At 42.6% G+C, this 22,004-nt stretch overlaps 1 protein-coding gene across 1 annotated transcript in view; it reads left to right on the top strand.

The window, feature by feature from the left end:
• Positions 1-2,611: 2,611 nt before the first annotated feature.
• Positions 2,612-22,004, top strand: part of Stet (stem cell tumor) — a 432,571-nt gene continuing 413,178 nt past the window's right edge. The window contains exons 1-4 of the mRNA XM_076815164.1: positions 2,612-3,365; positions 7,781-8,022; positions 9,384-9,407; positions 9,497-9,661. Of these exons, the coding sequence (XP_076671279.1) occupies positions 7,843-8,022; positions 9,384-9,407; positions 9,497-9,661 (369 nt within the window). The 5' untranslated portion in view covers positions 2,612-3,365; positions 7,781-7,842. The remainder of the gene's footprint in view (positions 3,366-7,780; positions 8,023-9,383; positions 9,408-9,496; positions 9,662-22,004) is intronic.

Genomic DNA, 22,004 nt, shown 5'->3' on the forward strand with positions numbered 1-22,004 from the left:
GGTAGCAAACCGATCTGAGTCGGGGTGTTGACCGGCATCCGCAAGTTTCTGGTTCAAATCTCTAAGCTCACATGAGTTCGCTATCATGCTTTACGCGCCCTCCGCACTAATCTAGTCGCAACCAATACTAATACCCGGGACAAGTTGGAAAGTTTTTCGCAAATATCTCGGAAACGAAGGTCGTGCGGCGGTAACATGTATAGGAAAAAATTGTTCAGAATCTTGATCTTGCTAACATATCCAAACATGTAAAACTTCTAAATAATTACCCAATTGTCTAATCCAGAGTGTAATCGAATAAGAACCTTAATATCTACGAAATTTTCGTCCGCGGTTAATAAAACATTACAACTCATGGTTTCATCTGTAGTTTCATTATAACGCCCATGGGAACATCGTCTCGGTAAAAAGAACCACTTTTTGTGTACATCGCTCCAAGCTCCTGATTCATGAATCATGTAACCTGTAAAAGAATATCAATTAGTGATTAAGATTCAGAATTGCATGTAACATGTTTACAAGAAGAAGCAAAGTAATCGCGTACCTGGAAACTCGATATTTATGGCTTGCCTTAAGCGTTTATAATTGGAAATCCAATTCAAGGAGTAAATTTCCCCGCGAGGGGATATTACTTTAATCCAAAGTGGATTATTGTGCTCAAATTCGCCCGATGGTGTGGTCCATTCTTTGCCTATACTACCGACATATAGATGCTCGTCTTTAACGGTCGCCCATTCAGACTTAAACCCTGCAAATAATTTTATAATTCAAGATTATAGCGAATTCAGTAACTCGCGCTGACTCTGCACTGGTACCAAAAACTGACTTGGATTGGTTGATTCTTATAGAGCTAGCTTCGTTTCTATTAGAAACAACCAGTCCTGGTCATTTTCTGGCAGCAGCGCAGAGTCAGTGCGAGGTATCGAATTCGCTATTAGTACCAACGCGAGATTTTATACATTAATCGAAGGATGGTGCAACGAGGGTGATCTACCTTTAGAATTTTTCCCATTACCGTCCATCAATATTACCCAAGGATATGCTTCTTCTCCTTCGACGAAATATACTACTCCTGTACGATCGTCGAACGTCAATAAACGTCCGTCGAAGGTGACTAATTCGGATAACTCCATGCCGCGGCCTTTCATAGTTAAGGACGACATTAGCATCTGACTCCTATCGTCCCAGACTATAGAAAGGAAATTGTCGTTAGGGTTCCAAAACAGGCTTCCGGTTTTCATAATACTCTGCCACGTATGTCTCTTGTCCGCACTTTTGGAATCGTGATCAAGATCACTCACTATTGCTATTCTATAAGTGATACCCTTCAAAGTTCTAAATGGAGTTGACAAAGGGTATGTTTTATTGTACTTGTAGTATCGGCACTGCGCAAGGAATTGATCGGACGTCGAGGAGTGCACACTGCCGCGTAACAAAGGAAACCCGAACAGGAACAGAGGGACGGTTAGTAGTAGGAAAATTAGGGCCAAATATTGGCTCTGAATGCGAAAAGTACTATTAGCGACTCTGTACACATGAGGAGCGCGTAATGCCTGCCTCCAATCTCGCAAATATGACATGGTTTCTATGTTCCCGTTCTGCATTCGCCTTCGCGTCATACCATGTCACGGTAAAAAATCGAGATTATAATATGTTTGAAACTGGCGACCAAGTAATTAACTCAACATAACCTAACTCCTTTCTCTGTCACGCTGATGACGGTGAAAGGGAAACGCGGACAATCGTATTTTGCGCCATCTAAAATAGATCGAAGAATTTAAATTGTGCTAAGAACGAAGTCACGAAATATTCAGAATTTGGAGTTCGTGTCCTGCCAGTAATATATATATTACTAATAAGTACTTATAAGTACTTACTGGGAATCTTTAAACAATGTATTTTACAGTATATTACCAATAGTGTATATTAACAATAATTGTAAAGTAATTTACTGTTGCACGGAGAGTTCGCCCATGTGAGAAACAGAATACAATATGTACTTAATGTACCGCAAATTCTACGCTTATATGGGAAATATAAATGTGAGTAAATATATATTTATTATCACATTACAATCGACACTCTAAGTCAACAAAGACAATTCAACACAGTTTCAAGACCTTATTACATTTCTTATTCATATATTTGAACCGTATACATCAGATTAACGTTGTTACGTAGGTCTACGTTTAATATGGCGGATAAAAATAAAATCTAAAGAATTTAAGACTGGCTCGAAGCTATCAATTTGTATAGCGTCGATAATGGTGACTAGCATCCGCTTGCATATTCCTGAACGTTGGGGTTGAACGAACGAGTCTGGGGTGAAACGAATCGAGGGGGTGGAAAAGGGCAGGGAGGAAAGGGATGCTATGAGGGTGGCAAACTGCTCGTCAGTCGTGTAACGCGTTTCCCGCCGACAACATCGGTTATATTGCCAATATATTAAATCGTGGTCGCATTTTCCAGTTTCCACGTGTTCCACGCGTGTGTCCCGTGAGTTCCGATTGCTATTGGCTACTGCGGTCCCGCGGCAACCTGTATTATCGATCGAACCCGCTTTGCGCACGTTGCCGCAGTTTCTCGTGGCACCGCAACTACCATCGCACGTACCGCACTTTCGCCTGGCTGTCGACGTAACGTTCTCTACAGACTCGCCTCGATTAGCGATTTCATTCGCGCAGCGCAGCCGCGATCGAATTTTATACACCGTTCGCGCGGGCTAATCGTCCATTAACGTGGTTCCTGGTTATATACATGCCCTGCCGAAATTGCCGTCCAACCGCCATCTTTCATTTTAAATTCCACGTCTCCGCGCACCGACGACAACATTAAATATCTGGTCGTGCCGATTTGTTGACACAAGGGGGAAAACAGGCAGCTCGTAGGCAGCGCGGAGTATTTCGCGGTCGCAGCGTGCATCGAGAGAGTCCTCGGCGAAAGTACGCTCTGAAATTGCTTCGCACTCGTTCGTGATCGTCGATCGATGGTGGAACTGTTTTATCGATGTTCGCGATTGACAAACAATGTGGCGCCAAAACGAAGATGGAGAGTTGAATTTCGTCCCTCTGCCGTGAAAATTGAAAAGTTGCAGTCGAAAAACGTCTAGCGTTTCGAACGATCGCGGCCAGTGCTCGCTCTAAAATAACCTGTGCGGGATTGTGATGAGGTTTTTATTCCGCAACGCGATTGTGCTTTTGTACCAAGTGCCGCGCCCGATTTCTTTGACACGTGCTTGCCGCGAACCGAAGTTCCTGTGAGAGTATGGTGTTATGGTTAACAGCATGCGACATTCCCTGCTTCTCGCCTCTGGATACGCACTCGTGGAAGAACACATCGCGACCACCATACTCACGTTCTAAACGGTACACTCCAAACTCTTGCTTTTTACATGCTGTGGCGTCACTGCTATATATTCAATAAACGTGAAACATATAAATGGAGTAAGGAATAGAATTATAAGTTTAAAGAAATAGTTTAGGTGGGAATATTAATCAAACGATTATTCCCTGTTGTGTCCCATTCAGCATACCACATCTACTACTAAGGCCGGTATTGATAGTCGCTACTTATTCTTAAGCAAATGCTTAAGGGGAGGTTCCGGTCTAAAAATCGATTTTTTTTGGAGATACAGGTCCCACCGATTTGGATCAATTTTTTGACGCCTCGACTTTAACGACTCCCCAGTGCCGTCTGCTATGATTAATTATAAAACAAAAAATATATTTCTGTAGCTTAAGACATCCTTAACACAATGCAACAGGTCCTATTAAATTATATATAGTAGTTTTCCTTTAATTAATTCCTAAACATTACCTATTTTTTGGGGCTCTAGACCGGAAGGCCCCCTTAAGCATTCGGTATCCTTTACTAAGTAGCTACTAGGTTAGTAGAGGATGCTGCATGCTTAAGCATTTGCATAAGAATAAGTAACGCTACGAATACCGGCCTAAATCTAAGCTAAGTAAATACTCGCAACTTGGTTTGCCGTTTTCAAACCATCACACAGTTACGGTCTGTGTTAATTACGAATTACTAAATGCAGACCGCATTCTAGGTAAAGCGGTGAAAGTGGGACCTACTACACAGTACGAATAGGTGTCGAACTCAGGCAAAGGTGAAAAACCAGGACACACATGTACAGTGGCGGATTTAACAGGGCGGTTGATGAGCAGTTGCCGCCTAGGCCCCTGCACACAAGGCCCCGCAGGGCCCATCTTAAAAAAATTAAGATTTTAATCAAACACTATATTTGTTTTCTGCACTAATGCACTTAGCCCGTTTTTAGTAAACTATTTATTTTCTCACAAAAGTGGGCCCCTCAGAACGTTTACCACCCGGGCTTTTTTTCTAAAAATCCGCCACTGCACATGTACGTACACCTCCGTGTTCCGGTACGGAGTAGAGCTGTTCGAGTACCCGAAAAAAGTAAGTCGAGCCTAACTCGGCTTGAACGACCGAGCCGAGCCGAGTACCCGAAAGAACCGAGCGGCTTGAAAGAATCGGGCGGCTCGAACGGAATCAAGCGGATAGAATTATTTCAAGCAGGCCGAAAGAACCGAGCGGGCCGAATGTATGTCTGTACATTATACGTCGAGCAGTATATCTAACCTATTTCCTAACTTATCTGCTCGACGTACAATGTACAGACCTACATTCGGCCTGCTCGGTTCGTTCGGCCCGCTCGGTTCGTTCGGCCCGCTCGGTTCGTTCGGCCCGCTTGAAATAATTCAATGCGCTTGGTTCTATCCAACCCACTCGGTTCTTTCGGGTACTCGGCTCGGAAACCAGGTTTCAGCGTGGCTCGGATTTCAAGCTACCCGAATGTTCAAGTACCCCAACAGCTCTAGTACGGAGTACATATATTGGCTCGGTAATGCCTCAGCCACCTTTTCTCCGCGGTGTCAAATGTTTTGAATGTTCCCGCGGTAGGGGGCTCCAACTATTACCAACTGCTCGAAGCATTATCGAGCGTGGCCAGAGGAAATTACATGCCGTGTAAATAATATATAGATAGTCTCGCCAGTGGCGAATAGTTTGTTAGAAACAGGTAGGAGATAGACGGACGATAGACTCGATGTTTCGTGCTCGGGGATAAGGGTCCGAGGTAACACAACGCCGTGACGGGGCTAGCCGTAAGAAGACACCGGGGATATACTTACGTACACACGCGTAGGAGGCATCGTCCGTGACGGTATCGTCGGACGTTCTTCAAGGTCATCGACCTTAGCAGCGTCTCGTGCAAAACGGGTCTGCTTGCACGGGACGTAATCGCGCTTAGAAGATGGCGCAGAAGGAGGACAGAGGAGCGGCGCGGAACAGGGACAGAGCGAGCGTGTGCTGGGTGTAAGGGTGGTGACTTCGTGGGGTTGGTAGGGCGACAGTATGTACAGGGGGGTAAGTTCTCAGTGACGTTGCGCCGAAACGGAGGGTAACGAATGGACGGGGACGTAAAGGAGGAAGGGGGCGCTGGGGGAGGAAGGGAAAGTGACTGTGCAGGGGTGGTATGAGCGGCCGCGTGGACGCGTTGGTTGCACCGCGATTATAGGTTTGCGTATCGTATTAGAACCTACGTTAGATCGAAAACTCATCGAGGCGAGATTTTTTAAAGTACCTACCGTTGCTTGGGATTTAGTTTAAAGGGAAACGTGTTACTCCCAGGGGTCGAATGAAACTGCTAAATTTTTAAATTAATTATGAAATAACTGTTTTTTTTTTTATTATTACCTTTTCCGTTCCGAGAAAACTGTTACAAAATGCAGTGTATTAACTGAAACTTTTATTCCATATATTTTTGTCTAAATAAGAAACTTTTATTTTCTTGAAAGTAGAAAAAAGTTCTAGTTAAATAGGAACACTTATTTTGCCCTGAAAAAGTTAAAGTTGTAACAAGTAGATTATTTGAAAATGGTTTCACGATTGTTTCTTTTATATACGATTTTATTCAGCTTCGATCCTCTGTTTTTATGTTTGTTTGGTTCAAATCTAGAAACTCAATTTTAACCCACTTCCAACTAATCAATAAACTTGAAACTTTGCAGGCGTACGTAGTTTGGATGACAGTACAAAATTATGAAAAAATCAAGGGTTTAAAAATTTACCATAACCACAAATCCAAATGACTTGAAATCAGCCTATAACCACAAATCAAATCAGTTCAATTGACATGAAATCAGCGTATAACCACAAATGAAACTTAGACACTAAAAAGAAAATAATAAAAAAAACTAGAACATAACAGAATATGAATCAATTTAATACAGAATCAAGCGTCGAAATGAATTTGTTGTGACATATCCTGCTTCACGATTTTATTTAAAGCGAAAAAGCACCATCGAAATTGTAGTATACGAAAAGAATTACATTTTACTTTTTAATGCATTTTAAATAAACTCGTTTAACTTAAAAAAATGTTTTTATATATGTTTTGGAGTACAAGTTGTTATCTCGTTTAGAATAATTCGTAATTGAAGAAATCGTTTCGTAACTTTAAAGGCTGTCGTTTGTTTAAGGTACAGGAAGCGTGGTCGATCAATACTTCGAAGCAAGTAATTAAATTGCACAGTGACACCATTACGAAATATCCATTTTATAGTTGAATGGTAGGGGTGTTCCCTTATAGCAGTCATTCCTCCAGGCCTACGTAGAGTCATCGATAAATACAAGCACAATTTCTAAAAAAAAAGTGGTTGTAGATTATACACAATAGCTGACGTATAGTGGATGACTGGTCTGTACCAAGTCCTACCGACGGTGCATTGCCATGGAAACGGCACCGTCGCATCGCACCAGCGTATTGTGTTAGATAGTTCATTACGTGGCAGTACAGACATTTTCAAGGGCAAGGGGGATGTAAGAACAATCGATATTCTTGGAGCAATCGCCTCGATAGTCCTTAACAATTAGCTTAAATTGCTTGCACATCCACGCTTGCTGATTATCCCCTAAGAAGCTGCAGAGCCCTGTAGTATCCATTCCTAAAAGTTCACTGATTTATTTAGTGCATACTCGTAACTATGAAAAATTCCCAAGTTTGAGAATTAATTGTATTGCAATTCGAAGTATTTTCCACCTCAGATACTAGGGGAAGATATTTCCGAAATCTCCTTACCTAACCCCCGACATATCCCCGAATTTTTTGCCGCACGTTCGGGGGACTCACGATCCCTCTTACCATTTTAGTGTCACACCCAACGTTATCGATTCGGTCTAAAATAAGATTGCGATGCTACGAGTGGCAGGAATTTAAAATTAAATATTACCGCAAACATTTAAAATATAAAATCACCGAAGAGGTGTTGAATAGTCTTCACGTCCAACGTAAATTCTTGTCTCACAGATCGGGGGCTGTAGAACCCCCTTACCATTTTCGTGTCGCATGCAACGTTATCGATTCAGAGTGGAATTCAATCGCAATCCTACTAGCGCCTACGCTTGAAACTAAGTACGATGAAAATTGATTTCTACCTGCACACGGCAATGCAACAAACTTGTTTACAATCACAGAACCCACCCCTGGGTTTGGGGGTCCTTCCCCTTACTTGCCAAAGCCAGTTAATTATTAAAAAAATTGACAATTTCGCTAAAATATTTATTTCAGTGGCTATTACTATGATAAATAATATTAAAATTGGTAGAAAGAGAAAGTTAAAATCAATAATAACCAATAAAGAAGTTAAACTTTTTGAAGAAGCGGTGAAACTTTTAAATTTTTATCGGCTGTGGTGGATGGCTTGTAACAACGGGCGATATGTGAACGATGCATCCATGTGTGTTTCAGGAGACGGACGAAAGAGGGTGGAATGAGGAGATTTATCCGGTGACCTCGTGCCACGAGTGGTAATGCTACTGGCAGGCGGTGCTTCGATACCGACTATCGCCGGTACCGTCGAGGAGGAGGACGAATATGCACGCAGCGAGGCGAACAGCGCTCACTACGATGGCTACGTCACCGATCACACTGATCTCGCCTCCGAAATCGATATCGACGAGTCCGAATATCGACGGGAGCTTCTCAATGACGTACGTGTGCTTCCCTACTTGTGCAATTTTTATAAACAACTAGCAAAATACCCGTGCTTCACTACGGTATAAATTAGACTTGGCGTCCTTATTTACTGTAACATTTAATTGTAAAAGTAATTGTAGCGCCCTCTAGCCCAGCCCTCTTCCCCATCAGAATTCGTGACAGGATCGTCTGAAATAAAAAAACTAAAAATATTCTTAAAATATATGTGAATAGTTATCGTCTTATCTGTCTTCATTGCAAACAAACACTCCGGCGATTTTTAGCACATGCTTAAACACAATGTTGCAAAATGCAGTTTTCCTACGCATAAATCTGTCTATACAAAAAATGGGTGATCCAAAATTACTCTCTGTCCATAAGGCGATAGCGAGTCTAATTATGAATAGAATGCCGTAAGAATTTTTTAAATCGGTCCATAATTAAGCATTTTACAGTGGCGCCCGTCTAGAGCTCTAATTTCTACAGTGGTACAATGAATGCTGTATATCTAAGGCAGAAATTGATAAAATTCAAACAATAATTTTTTTGTTTATTCTTCAAATACTTAGTAGTAAAGCCCAAAAAGCTGATTTACTATATACTGTTCAGTACTTTTCAAACAACCCTTGAAGTACCCTTAAATAAATTATTTAGTATTTATATATGGGATGTAATGTATGTATTTGTCATTTCTTTTTTGGTTCTTTGCCAATGTTTTTATTGGATATAATACAGTTAATAGTGCCAATGAATGTAAATTTAATTTTCTATATGCACATGCTTGTTTCAATAAAGAAAATCCTGCTACTTTACAGAAGAGGCGTGTGTTACTAATGTTACTACTAATGTTATTTCTATCTGCACCAACTGTATTGAACTAATACAAACTTTCGTTCGGTATTGCATTCGTAATAGTAAACATTTGGTATCATATGAACACAGGAACGTAGAGAATATATCAATAATGCATTGTGATTTGCTCTCTCCAATAAACTGATTTATTATGCGAGCATATAATCGCTGGCTATTAATGCCACGCGTTATTGACGACGACGATCGACATTAGCTCTTCATGAAATAAAATTAATACTTGCAAATTGTTCTTTATGAAATTTTAGTAAGCTTTTCCAAAATGTAATCTTACAAACGAATCACATAAGTGATAACAACAATTGAATGCAATAAAAATGACACAATAGGCAAGCAGATATAAATTTCCAATCCCTAATAATGACCATCAATTCTCCTCATTTCGTGTTATTAATTTCCATATTTAATAGTGCCTAATAATGGCGACGAGTAAATGTGAAATATTAAATTTAAATTTTTTTACATAATTTTGGACTGTTATTTACGTTCTTTCATTTGATTGCAGAAATGGCGAATGCTGTTTGATAAGGTACGTATATTTGGTTCCCGCCATATTCGTTGATAGAAACCCGCTTATGCTCTGCACAGCCCGAGCATGACTGATTTTTTTCCCCTCAGTTTGATCCCGAGGGTTTTGGCGAGATACCAGTGGAGGACTTTTTAGCGGCTTTGAAAAGTCCCGAATGGAAATCCGAGATACCGCCGAATAAACGGGATATTCTCCTCACCAGAGCGAAGGAATCGCGTGTTGAAGCGGTGACGTTCCAGGATTTCGTCAATGTGGTGAGTGGTCACATTCAAACTGCGATAAAGTCATAATATTCGAACACCTATTTCAATTTTCTCGGCATATGCAACAGAATTTGAAAAGTTTTAGCAATTCTTCTCTGATTTGGATGAAAATGAAGTATAATATAGTCCATCTGAAATCAGTGGATGCTAATCATTTTATTAGTTTTAACATTGCTTTGGAAATACAGCTGTCAAAGATTTAAATTTTTGCAAATTTTCGCGAAAACAAGTTCTGCAAATGAATCTTTATTTCCAAACCTGCCAATCATGTAGAATTTATTCTGGTTTTATTCAAATTGAGATGGATTGGCCTTTCAGAATAATTTTCTTCACTACACAAAATCATTTTTGCAACCTGATAATGATAAACAAATTCTCGAGCTGCAAATTCCACTTCAATGCCACGTTTTAAGATTTCGAAACAGTATGACCCGATTTGGTGCACCCTTCTCTACAAAATGATGTATCTTAATATATAAAGCAGAAAGTGTTTGTGTGTTTGTCTGTCGCTTAAAAACTTTCGAACAGTAAACTCTGAGGTCACGAAGTGTGTCCCAGCTCATTATGCCTAGCTAATCCAGCCGAATATGACTATTTTCACAAAAAATAAATAAATAAAAAATTCTTTTCTTTCATAAAATCAGAACCTCGAGCAAAGCCAAGTAGTAAAGCTAGTTATCTATATAAGGACCACCACTCCTACTTAGATATAGCCTACACCGTATTTCAATTTATCGCAATCCCCCGTATTTTGTGCAAAATCTGATCGATTTATCACAAAATGACTCTTCCCCGATTTCCTATTTACTTTTCCCGGGAAAAATCATTCCCTTTCAACTTGCACCGCCAACTCTACAACAACCTGTGCACCCAAAACGTATGCTCGAACCAGAACAGTTTTTTAAAACATTTAATCCACAAATTCCCTACTGTATTCACTCCCACTAACAAGGAGGGTATCCCAGGTGTCCACGCCGATTGCTTTAATTTTTGGACATGTTGTAAACGACCGAAAAATAAGATATACGTGTTGTTTTATAGCGGCCGGTTTTCATATTTAGGGGGTGAAACTACCCCTCACATATCCAACCATATCCAAAAACCAAAGCAATCGGAGACGATCACTTTAAAATCTTATAACTTTGAGGGTTTGTTTCACCCCCTAAATATGAAAACGGGCCGCTATAAAAAAACACGTATATCTTATTTTTCGGTCCTCTAAAACATATCCAAAAATCAAAGCAATCGGAGCGGACGCCTGGTATACTCTCTCTGTAAGCAGTCAAACCGTTTCTTCAATTTTCGAATTTCTGCCACGAAACAGATGTGACATCCTCCATTTCCCTCAAATCCGCTCTAAATTCCCGCCAATTTATCGAATTATCGCGCGATAGAATTTGTTTAAGAGACCGTGTCGGAAGCAACTCACGGACATGCCAGATATTTATCTTTTCCGCATCGAAGCGAAAGCTCGGGTCGTGTAACAAGCGAACACTGGAGGAGGTAGAGAGGGGGAGGTGTAGCGGAAAAAAAGGTTTGCGACAGTTAAATAGACTTATTCTACACGATGGGGCCGAGTTTGCTGCTTTTCATTGTCCGTTTATTTGTCAAATCCGAAAAATGCGGCTGCGGTTGGGGGATCTCGTCTTTGCTCCGCCACAGCGACGGTAAAGAGGCAGGGGGGTGGGACGGGAGGGGGGGGGGTGGAATGCGACCAAAACTGCTAGATAAATATCGGAACAATGATAATCTCGCCGTGTAAAGGCACGGTACGCCGACAGGCAGCCCTTTGTTCGCGTTCAAGCTTGCTGACAAGTTTTTGGCGGTTCCCCCCCTACTCTCCTTTCCCTCCAGCCCTGGGGAGGTAAGCAGATCCGACGTTGAGTGGCAGAAAATTGTCCGCGTACAAATCGGCATGATTCGAATCGTAGGTTAAACGACGCGTAAAAAGAGTCCCGAGCCCTGCAAAACCGCGCTCACCCCGTGCTGTTATCGACAGTTTCGCAAAGGATGCGCCTATCGCAGCGTGCACGCAAATTATCTCGACTCTTGTCGCGTCCTCGATAACATCGACGGACGATGGGGCGAAATGTTCCGTATTTTTGTTTTGCTTTTTCGCGTGCTCTCGAATGCGAGCAACATGCATATTCGATTGTTTTGTTTTTAACGATGTACTGGCTCGTTTTTCTTTTGTTGGGATCCCTTTTTTTGGGGGGGACGATGCGAGGTTGGTTTGAGCTTCCGAAGATTTTTGGCGCAGATTTGAAAATGGGGTGTATTATTAGTATAAATAGGGAATTATAAGTTCTTAGAGAGTTTCAGTTTTGGTATTTTGTCGGTGTTAACAAGTGGATGTTTAGCGTGCGGTGTGTGCAGAAATGTTTTGGTTGAATTTGTTAATTATAGTACTGATGCGGGGCTAGGTCAACCGAAGGGTTGTTTTATGAAGCCTTGAAATAACTGGCAAGGGGAACATAATTTAAAATCGACCCTCTTGGAGTATTATTTTTTCTTTATCTCGAAGTTACTGGGGATTCTTTGTGCTTGTATTTGAAAACATTGTTGACATGAGCTACCAGCGTCTAAGAGAGGAATTTTCAAATTGATTTTCATGAAAACAAAGCTTTTCTGATGGAAAATCATATCCTGCCCCACTAGCATCCGTTTTTCGAGATACCTGGCATAAAATTCATTGCAATGCTGAATTATTAAATGGCATGGTGAGTATTTAAAAAATAATGAATTCAAGGATGCATAATGCATACACTGTCCTAGAAGAAAATGGCCTATTTAAGGTAGACAATTGGGGAGGCAGAACGAAGTAAAAACGTTTATATTCCTTCGTTCATAATTTACCACACACTATTTAATTTGTACATCAGTCGTAATTGTAAGACCTTCTGAAATATGATTTGTGGTTGACAGTATTTCACAAATTTAAGCATATTTTGTTTATTATTATTATCCACGCGAATTAAACTTTATCTGTGCCAAAAACGAGTTCGTTTACCCGATTTCCTACGTTTACTTGGTTCATTATGAGATGAAGCGAAGATAGATAAATCTGGGGTTTGCAAATACCTACAATAAAGGGACGGAAGCCTTGAAACTTTTCTACTATTCCGAACGTGAGTGTACCCCTCGCATGAATAGACTTTATATTAGGAAGAAGATTCTTCAAACAGATTGGTCGGTCGAGCGTATCTTTCAAACGTTATTCCTTCTTTGTCAAAACAATTTTTTGTCGGATGTTTTCGTTACTGGCAAAAAAAAATAATAAAAATTAAAAAGATCTACAATCTACGCATTCAGAAATGAAAATACAAGCATATCAATGCTTGAAAATGGAATCGGTGATAATGATCTATCTTTAATGTTGCCCAATGAAACTTTTCAAACACAAATTATTTGGTTCGTTTTTGATAAAATTGTAGACGGTGATACTAGATAAAAAATACTTTGTACAGTACTTTCTTAATAGCAATAATTAGAATTGTATTGTTCCTGATACCTTCTTTTTAATTATGGATTTTAATGCCCTTTAATTTTCTGCTTATCCGCCACACTTAACGCACACAGCAAATTTATTTTCTTAACAATATATCTGAAGCATTGCTTCATTTCATTTACCTTATAAATTATAATTATTGAATCCATTCTTCTATCTATAACAACTCACGATTGCTACTATCCCTTTTCACGACGGCTATACTAAAAAGTCTATTTACTCTCCATCTTTTTCGGCTGTTCGCGTTTGTTATCCATGGTTGAATACCAGGAATTTAGTTCTTTCGCCGTAAGAGACGACGCAGGATGATAGGATTAAACCCGCAGGTGGTTAAGGGTAGATGCAATTATTCAGGAGCTTGGAATCGCAAGCATTCCTTCTAAGGTAGTATGATTTACGGTTGGCAGGATCGAACGGCGGTAACCAGGATTTCCGTGCATGCACCTCGCTTCCTGCATTACATGTAATATGTATATACCATCTGCATACTTATTATTTCACACGACCGCCAACAAACGTAATAATCTTGTTTGTTCTGTAACGAGGGCTGAGTATATTTTACATATACGAAAATTAGACAAATTTACTTTTCAATTTCTAACAGTGTCACCGAATCCACGTTAAAAAACGCCATCATAATCTACAATCTACTACAAGTAGTCTTCCAACACAAATCTCTCTGCCCATATTCCCTGTTAAAGCCTACAAACGTATCAGCATCCTGCTTCAACGTCCAAACGCCGAGTTCTCTGTTAGGGCCTGAAACGTTGGGGCAGGTGGAATTGCCTTTCGCCCGAAAGATTATCAAAACAGATTTCGAGCACGCGAACCGTTCAATCCACTGTCCTACCGAATAATGCGCACATACATCTGTGAGCGCATTGGGCACGCACGCGAACGAAGAGGACGCAAGTGGAAGAGAGATAAAAAGGCGGAGGAGGATCCTTTGGCGAGCTGCGATTAGCAATTAGCTCGGACGGAGGTGGTCACTCGATGTTTGCGCAGCGCTGAACCGGCCATTAAGGAAAAGGACCGGGGACGTAGCGAGGAAAGAGATGAGAATAGAAGGGCACACGTAGCCGGGGCGCTTAGGTGGCCTTTGCCAGAGTTTCGGCAAGTCGGCGATTCCGGACACGATCTCGGTGGTCCTCCGTCCTTCTTTCGTTGGTGTTGGTTTGCCCCGCCGTAAGGTAATTTTTTCCCCTTGCTCCACGGCGCATTGAGAGAGTCCCAAGGCCCGCTCCTCTCTCCTTTGCTCTTCCCCGGATATCAATTATGTCCCTGTGGGCCGCGCGCTGCCACGAAAGACCCACTGATGTGTGTCTCACCTCCACGAAGAGGGCCCGACTGAGTTCGCCTCGTTATCCCTCGCCGTGGGCGTCGAAATCCCTGTGTAAGGTCTCTCAGGAGCTACAAAGTGCAATTTAAGAAAATTCCCTCCACCCCGTTTCGCCTCCACTTTCGGCTCTTTCGTCTCCTTCGTCTCGTTATAGCCTTCACCGTGCCGCTCACCCCTCCCCCCACCTTATTTCTAAATCTCGACAATAAATCGTACTACTGTCAGTCTTCTACGAGGAGGCTTATTTACCACGGCCTCCCGCGACTATCTCCTCTTCTTTTTTTTCTCCCTTGTCCACCTCCCTTCGGGTATCCCTGCCTTCGCGCCGCTGCGGCGCTGACACGACAGCTGGTTTTTGTGTGGCGCAGCCCTGCGAGGGAATCGCACGTGGTTTCGTTTGTATTTCTTTCATTGAAGTCGCATGTTGGCCGTTTCGGTTCGCATAATATCGCGCGGGCAGGCTCCGTCGAAGGTCCCCGCACTGTTTTTGGCACGGTGTTCTGAAAGGGATCTGAGAAATTCAATAGCATTTGGAAGCTCTTTGGGGGTTCCTTTCAGTCTCTACCGTAATCATACAAAATAATCGGCCCGAGAAAGTCAAACTGAAAGTCGACCTCATTCGAGTTTGCATCTCTAGTAAGAAGCTCACTTGTTACGATCACGCAGCACCAATGAATAATTCAATCTCCCGCAAAATTAGATCTACGCGCGTTATCACTTAATATCCCTCGCCGTAGGCCTGTAAGCGTAACCGGCGGCAATATTATTGTCCATCGTAGAAATTCGTCGGCTGGAAAGGGGCCCAGGGAGGCCTTTGTTCCATTCCTGTTCCTCCGGAGCGACGGCAAAGAAGAATTCCGCGCGAGGCGGTGCCGACCTACGACCCCATTATGCACGGCCTGGACAGGGCGCGTGATTCATAATATTAGATTCGAGTCGGGGCCGAATAATGTAAATGCCACGTAGAAGGGCCGTGTATATACGCGAGGGATCCCCGTTGGAACAAGCGCAGGGGCGTCACGTTGGCGGCGAATGTAACGATGCGGCGACAACGATGAGGACGACGCCATCGGCAGAAACCCTGCAGCCACCCACACCCACGTCGGACCCTTAAATCTCCATTCTCAGGCGCGCCTCGATCTCTTTGAGCCTCCACCGTGCCTCGCCGTAGCCCCGTGACCGTACCGCCGACTTGTGCATACATACGTACGCGCCCGTACACGCGATACGTTCTATCCGGCGGTGATTTAAACCGTGAACACTTTTGCTTCATTTATGAGCCTTTGTCTGCTCGGCCATGACAGAGTCGTGCGTTACGAACGAGCCGTTCATTTTCGCGAATCGCTCGACTGTTTCGAACGCTGTCGCTCAATGAAACGAGGCTGGACACTAGCGCGAGCTTCGGGGTCTGCGCAACCGACGCGAAGATGTGTTAGGTTGCTGAGGAAGTCCCGTCCGCCACTTCGTTTATATTATGAGTCACGCAACCTTTGGATTGAGACAACTATCAGTGCTGATGTATATTGGCAACCACTGGAAAGAGCGCAGTAAGAACTGCATATTGAAAGGTCAGCCCTTGTGATAAAGGGTGTCCTGTACCTCCGCGACAACGCCTGGCAATACGTGGGGATAGTAACGGGAAGAGAAATATCGGAACTACAATGGGAATAGTCCTACCATGTTCCCTGGATCTGACACTAACGGATTTTCACCTTTCTCGATCACTACAAAACAGTTTAGACGGGAGAAACTTCTATAATTTCGACCCCATGAGGTGTGCAATAAGTTCTTTTTTTTTAATGATCAATCCGAAGATTTTTATACCTCTTTAGGTACTATAACACAAGTTCCACAGAGATGCCATTAACATAACTAACCTATTAAGCTAACAAAGATAAGTACCACGATACGAGGAAGACTTGGAGACAGAAAAGCAGTGCGTGCTTTCAAAGCTACGCGAAAGCTGCCCAAGCATTAGAAAGGAACAGAAAAATACAGGAACCAGCGAAAAGAGAAGAAAGTAATAAAACTGATAAAGTAGACTTACAGTTATCTCTACTACGCGAGAATCGAAAGTTACGATACATTCGACATCATCTTACTTTAAATATGCGAACTGAAACAAGCCCAATGACTCGAGTAACAGTTTCGTACGAACCGACCAAAAATCGCGAGCGAAAATTTGTTTCAACTTATGCAGCTGGAAATGGAAATGTGTAGTTGCCTATGCGGACGCTGGCCGACGAATTCGTGAAGAAATTTGCAAGTGAAAATTCCCACTGTGCGCGATTTTCAGCTCGCCGCGAACACGATAGCAGCCTCTTAAATGCGTTGCCAAACTTATTTACCAGGCCAACCGAGTTGCCGCCATATTTCCTGCGAAATTATCAAAAGCCCTGAAGCTTCTCGTTTGCGAGAGAGTAAATTCCTCGGAGAGGGCTAACTAATCGTCCAAATAGTACACTGGTATACTTGTCCAGCGAGCGTGCAATTCCAGGCTAAGGGCGGGTGGTTTGAGCAAGGACGAGGGTCCCCTATTAGGGACAATTGACTCTGGGAGCCCTGTTAAAAGCATTTTTAAATACGCGACCTTATCTATGTGGATCGAGGAGCTCGTGGTCATCGACTCTCTTCGTCGGTTCCCTTCACGATGGTGGTCGCCACCACCCAGACGTGCAGGCCCCGCGCGCTATCTACAAGGATTGAGAACCGTTTACCTCGCGTGCGTCCTAGGAGTCGAATAGACCGTGAAATTAAGAGAAGGTATCTTAGCCATCGTTATGTCCTCGGGCCTCACCCTATCGTCCTCTCCATCAGGCTCAGTCGAACTTCATTTGGACCGACTTAAGAGCCCAAACGACTTCTAATTGGGGGGAGAGTCGAAACAAAACATGTCCGATCTGGGGAACATTTGAGATAGGAGACATCGATCTGACGAGTCGCATACCAGTCCTCGGAACGAGCATGGGTCTATAGGATGTCCCTTCTTCCTTGCTTCTTCTCTTCTCCTGTCTTCTTTCTTACCTTTCACACAACCATTCATTCTGTTTTGCTTAATTAGACACTTCAGCGTGTTTCTGATATTCAGTGCCTTTCGCTGTACGGGTTTGCTGACGTCGTCTTTGATGCTTCTGAGGATCGGAGGCGAACTGTATTTTAGAATATACGTTCTTGAAAAGTGTAACGAATGGGGTTTATGTTACGGGGATTTTTGTGGTCTGTTTTCTGAAACTTAAGCAGAGAGGCAGGGTTTAATTAATTCGTTATAATTGCGTGTCGTCTATGTAAATTAAATTTTGTCTTAGCAAAGAATCCCCGCAGCCGTCGAAGTGTCGTTGCAGAATAAAGAATTCCTGGCGATGAGTTATTTTAGTCATTCAATTGTTCGAATTTATTTGTCATTGTTTCGTGGAGTTAAATAAGCATAGCTGAACGCATGTGACATTTTTATCTGCGTGACAATAAGATGTAATAGTATTACCCAGGAGTCAGAAAAATGGAAGTCTATTCAGGAGTTTAGGATAAATCTAAGTAGTTTGCCCACTTTGAAGCAGCATAAAATTGCAGCGTAATAAAATACACATCAAAATATTTCACAGTGTTGCAGGTAACGTGAAGTCGTTTGCATTTAGATTGCTTAAATAATTATATTCAATTTTAAAATTCATATATTACGTAATTAGCATTGTTATTTTTTAAGTTAGTTAATTTCAAATAAAAGCACGCTAGAGTGGGCCAGCAAGTGCTTCCACCTCGTGGGTGGTTGCGTAAACGGCGTTGAGGGCTGTACAGTGTCGCCAACTGACGAAGCTTAAGGAAGCTCCTTGAGCCGTGTCCCCCTTTTTTCATGCTACCCCGTAGTTACCCTCGACCTTAGAATCGCACTCCCCTTTTTGTAATTCCACAGGTGTTCGGCAACTACTATACACTTGTTCGTGTTTTTGCACTCTTAGCCTGTCCACCAACATAATACAATTCTTTCTGTATCAGTCACCGTTACCTTCCCTCTTAATCCTAGAATTTTACACTTGCAGAGCTGCAACGTAAATTAACTCTGGGGTTATTATTCGTGTGTCAATACCTTTTCTCATATTTCGGATGCATCAATATATTTGATAAAAGTTGAATTTGTTGTTTCAACTTCCTTTTATATATTGTATCAAGTTTTATCTCTGCGTACTTACTAGGGAAATGTAAAAGTCGACGTTTCAAAATTTTCAATTGGAAAACGTAGTTTTATTGGGGCCACTGATAGCAGGAAGACAAATTTCAAAGCTACCTAAACGATAGTCACTTAGCAAATGACTAACAAAATATTTATATTCAATGATCTGCTAAATCATAAAATTCGCAAAAGTGAATTAAATTAAAGTCGCTAAAATTAGATTTCTCTTCTTAAATCTCTCTTCTCCTTTAGAGACTACTCAATTCGAAAATCGGTTGTAGGAACAATAAGCCATCATTGGAAAAATTCTTTTCTTTTCATTATCGTCCCTGCACATTTTTCGTGTAGTAAAACCATTAAGTCACTAGCTACCGCAAAAGGAATTTTCAATTCGTGCGAGAAACTGTTACGACACATTTTTTATTTACCTTTACACGTAAAATCAGCCCCTTCGCAGTTGCGCCAGTCGTTTCAATTCGTCTTGTACCTTTTACTCACAGTGCGGACCTCCACCTTGCAATTCACGTTGAAGGTGTACACGCTCGAATCGATATTTCGTTCGGTCGAGCAGTAATAGGAAAGCGTAATAAGGGCTGCGAAGCAACCTCGAACAGGGCCATCTGTTGTCGGCGCGGCCTGTGACAAAACAAACAGCTTGCCAATTACGGAGTGATTTTGGGCCCGCTCGACATAATTTGGAGCGGCGCGGAGGACAAAGGCGGCTCGTTTCTTCCACGCCTACCGTCGTTAAGCTTCACGACGAGGAGGGTACGGCCCGTAGCTACCACTTTCCTATTCTCCCCTCGCTTGGTGTCTCTATTTACGCCCTCTTACCGGCTACTCGCTGGTCTCTTATAACCTTGCCAGGGGAAGTCCTCGACGGATCTCCAATAGCGCTAATAATTAGACTCCGACGACGCGTGCTGCTTTTCGAGCGAATTGCTTCTACTCGCTGATTTCGCTAAAATTTGGGAGGAATAGGTCACTTGTGTTATTCCAGACCCTCGATATATATGTACACTCGTACGTGAACACGAAACCGTTGCTTGACATTGTTTTTTATTTATATTCGATACTATTGTTAAATAATTTTTGGAAAGTTGAATGGGGTTGTTCGTTCTTACGCGGATTCTGGCGCCTCCTCGAGTGTTCAAATTTGAGAGATTTAAAGGGGGGTGTATAATAATTATTAACAGAAAGCTGATCATCTAACAAAAATGTAAGTTTGTTACAGTAGTGCAAGACTATTAACGAAAGAGTTTCAATTTATATTTTGTTTCAGCTTCATAGATCCTCAGATTATATTTCTTTCATGTCCAGAGACCTTTAGGTATTCTTTTCCTCCCCATGCTTGAAATTGTAAAGTATAATGCACAGAAGCGTGCATTTTGATGTTACATGTCATTTCTTGCATATAAAAACGTAATACCTACTTTTAAGCAACTTAGCGTATTAGGATAGATGTTCGAAGCCTGCCTAGCTGGGTCTGCGAGAAGGTTCTGTCGTTTTTCTTCGCGCAGTGTTTGACCTGCTCGCAGTAAACAGGAAAGCCTGCAATCGGCACGAAGTTCTCCCTCAGTTTATTGTACATAGCTTAAGCTATAAAAGCAGGGTTAGTCCCTCAGAAATGAAATACTTCTTTAGGGATTTTCACGGAATAAACGTGTCCAATAACAAAGTGCCTACACTCGCGGTACCGTGTACTGGTGAACATCAACTGGGCGACGACACTTGCCCAATATTTGTACAAGCTCTTCAGACAGAACACTCTATCTCCCCACACGTCGCAAAGTGTGTTTCGCAGAATTTCGGTCTCGTGATATGAATCTTGTGGCTATTCCACATTTTATGCAACCATCTCTGGTTCCAGGTGACAATTGGGGAGGGGTGGTAGAAAAAGATTTAAGCTCGTCACCTGTTGCTGTTGGCAAAGTCCTGGAAATGCTGAAAGATCTTAGAACATCTTGGAGCCAAACATTTCCAAACTTATTTTCGTCTAGCAAACTACCCCCGCGCTTCGCTTCGGGCCTAAGAGATAATAAGGACCCCATGAACACACATCTCACTCCTTTTTCACCACCCCCTAGGGGTAGATTAGGGCGAAATCCTGAAATTGGTTTTTATGTGGGTAACCTTTTGAAGTAGAAACCAAGTTGATATCTAATCGGGCCTAAGAAATAATAAGAAGTCCGAGAAAACATATTTCACCCCTCTTTACCCCCTTCGGGTTGGCATTTAAAAAAATCCCTTCTTATCGAGCGCCTACGTCGCAAAAGGAATATCCCCTTCGAATTTCATACTTCTAGGGTCAGCGGTTTGAGCTAGGCGGTGATGAATCAACGACACAACGATTACATAAGTATAGATTTCACTTGGTTGAATTTTTCCGCCTCTAATTCGTCGAGTCCGTTTTCGACGGTTTGATTAATGGGCGTGAAAAATGGCTACCGTGCTATAATATATCAAGGGAAAGAGTGTAAGTATTACAAGCTAGAAGCTTCAACAGCAACAAACCCCGAGTCGCACGTTTTAAGAGAAAGTAAAACCGTTAATCACCAAAGGTGCTATTAAGAATTAAAGAAACAACCCTCCTCCTTGAAACAACCCCCAAATACATTCAAATACACGGTGGATCCTTCAGAAACTCATACACAGCGCGTACCAAAGAAACGTTTACCTGAACCACAGAAGAAGGCCACTTTTTCCTGACACAAGGACACTCGACGGCCAACTATTGCACCTACAGAGATTCGTCCCGCTGCCTAGGAGCTGGAAAGTGGTCGCCGAGGTGCGGCCATAGTTCGCCGAAGGACTGCGAAGCGCAATGCAACTAGGTTTAGGGCCCACGACAGAGGGACAATAGAGGCACCAGCAACCAGCCATTGTGCTATATTGGGGGGGCTGGTTTGTCGCGTCGTTAAAAGTAGCCGTATACCAACGGCCGGGCTCCGTAGGCTGGTAAATCAGTTTAACTTATTTCAAATCACGAATCGGCCATTATGGGTTTATAGGAGAGACCGACTAACCGCCTAACGGGCAGGACAATCGCATTTGCGGGGTTAGTTTGTAAATTTATGTTTTTAACGGGCTGTTGAATGGCCGTGAGAGAGAGAGGGCAGGAACGGGGCGGCCATTCAGGGGGTCGTGGACGGACCTGGGGGTCTACCCACCGTCGTTTTCGGTCGTTTGTGGCCCTTCCAGCCGCCCTGGATAACGCGGCCGGAGCGCGCAGAAGCGAGACAGACACGGAGTGCACCTGAGCCACGGGACGGGGCTGGTTGAACGCGGACACGATTCAGGGAGGAACGGATGGATGTATATA

This window comes from Andrena cerasifolii, chromosome 6, assembly GCF_050908995.1.
Source record: "Andrena cerasifolii isolate SP2316 chromosome 6, iyAndCera1_principal, whole genome shotgun sequence".
NCBI lineage: Eukaryota > Metazoa > Arthropoda > Insecta > Hymenoptera > Andrenidae > Andrena > Andrena cerasifolii.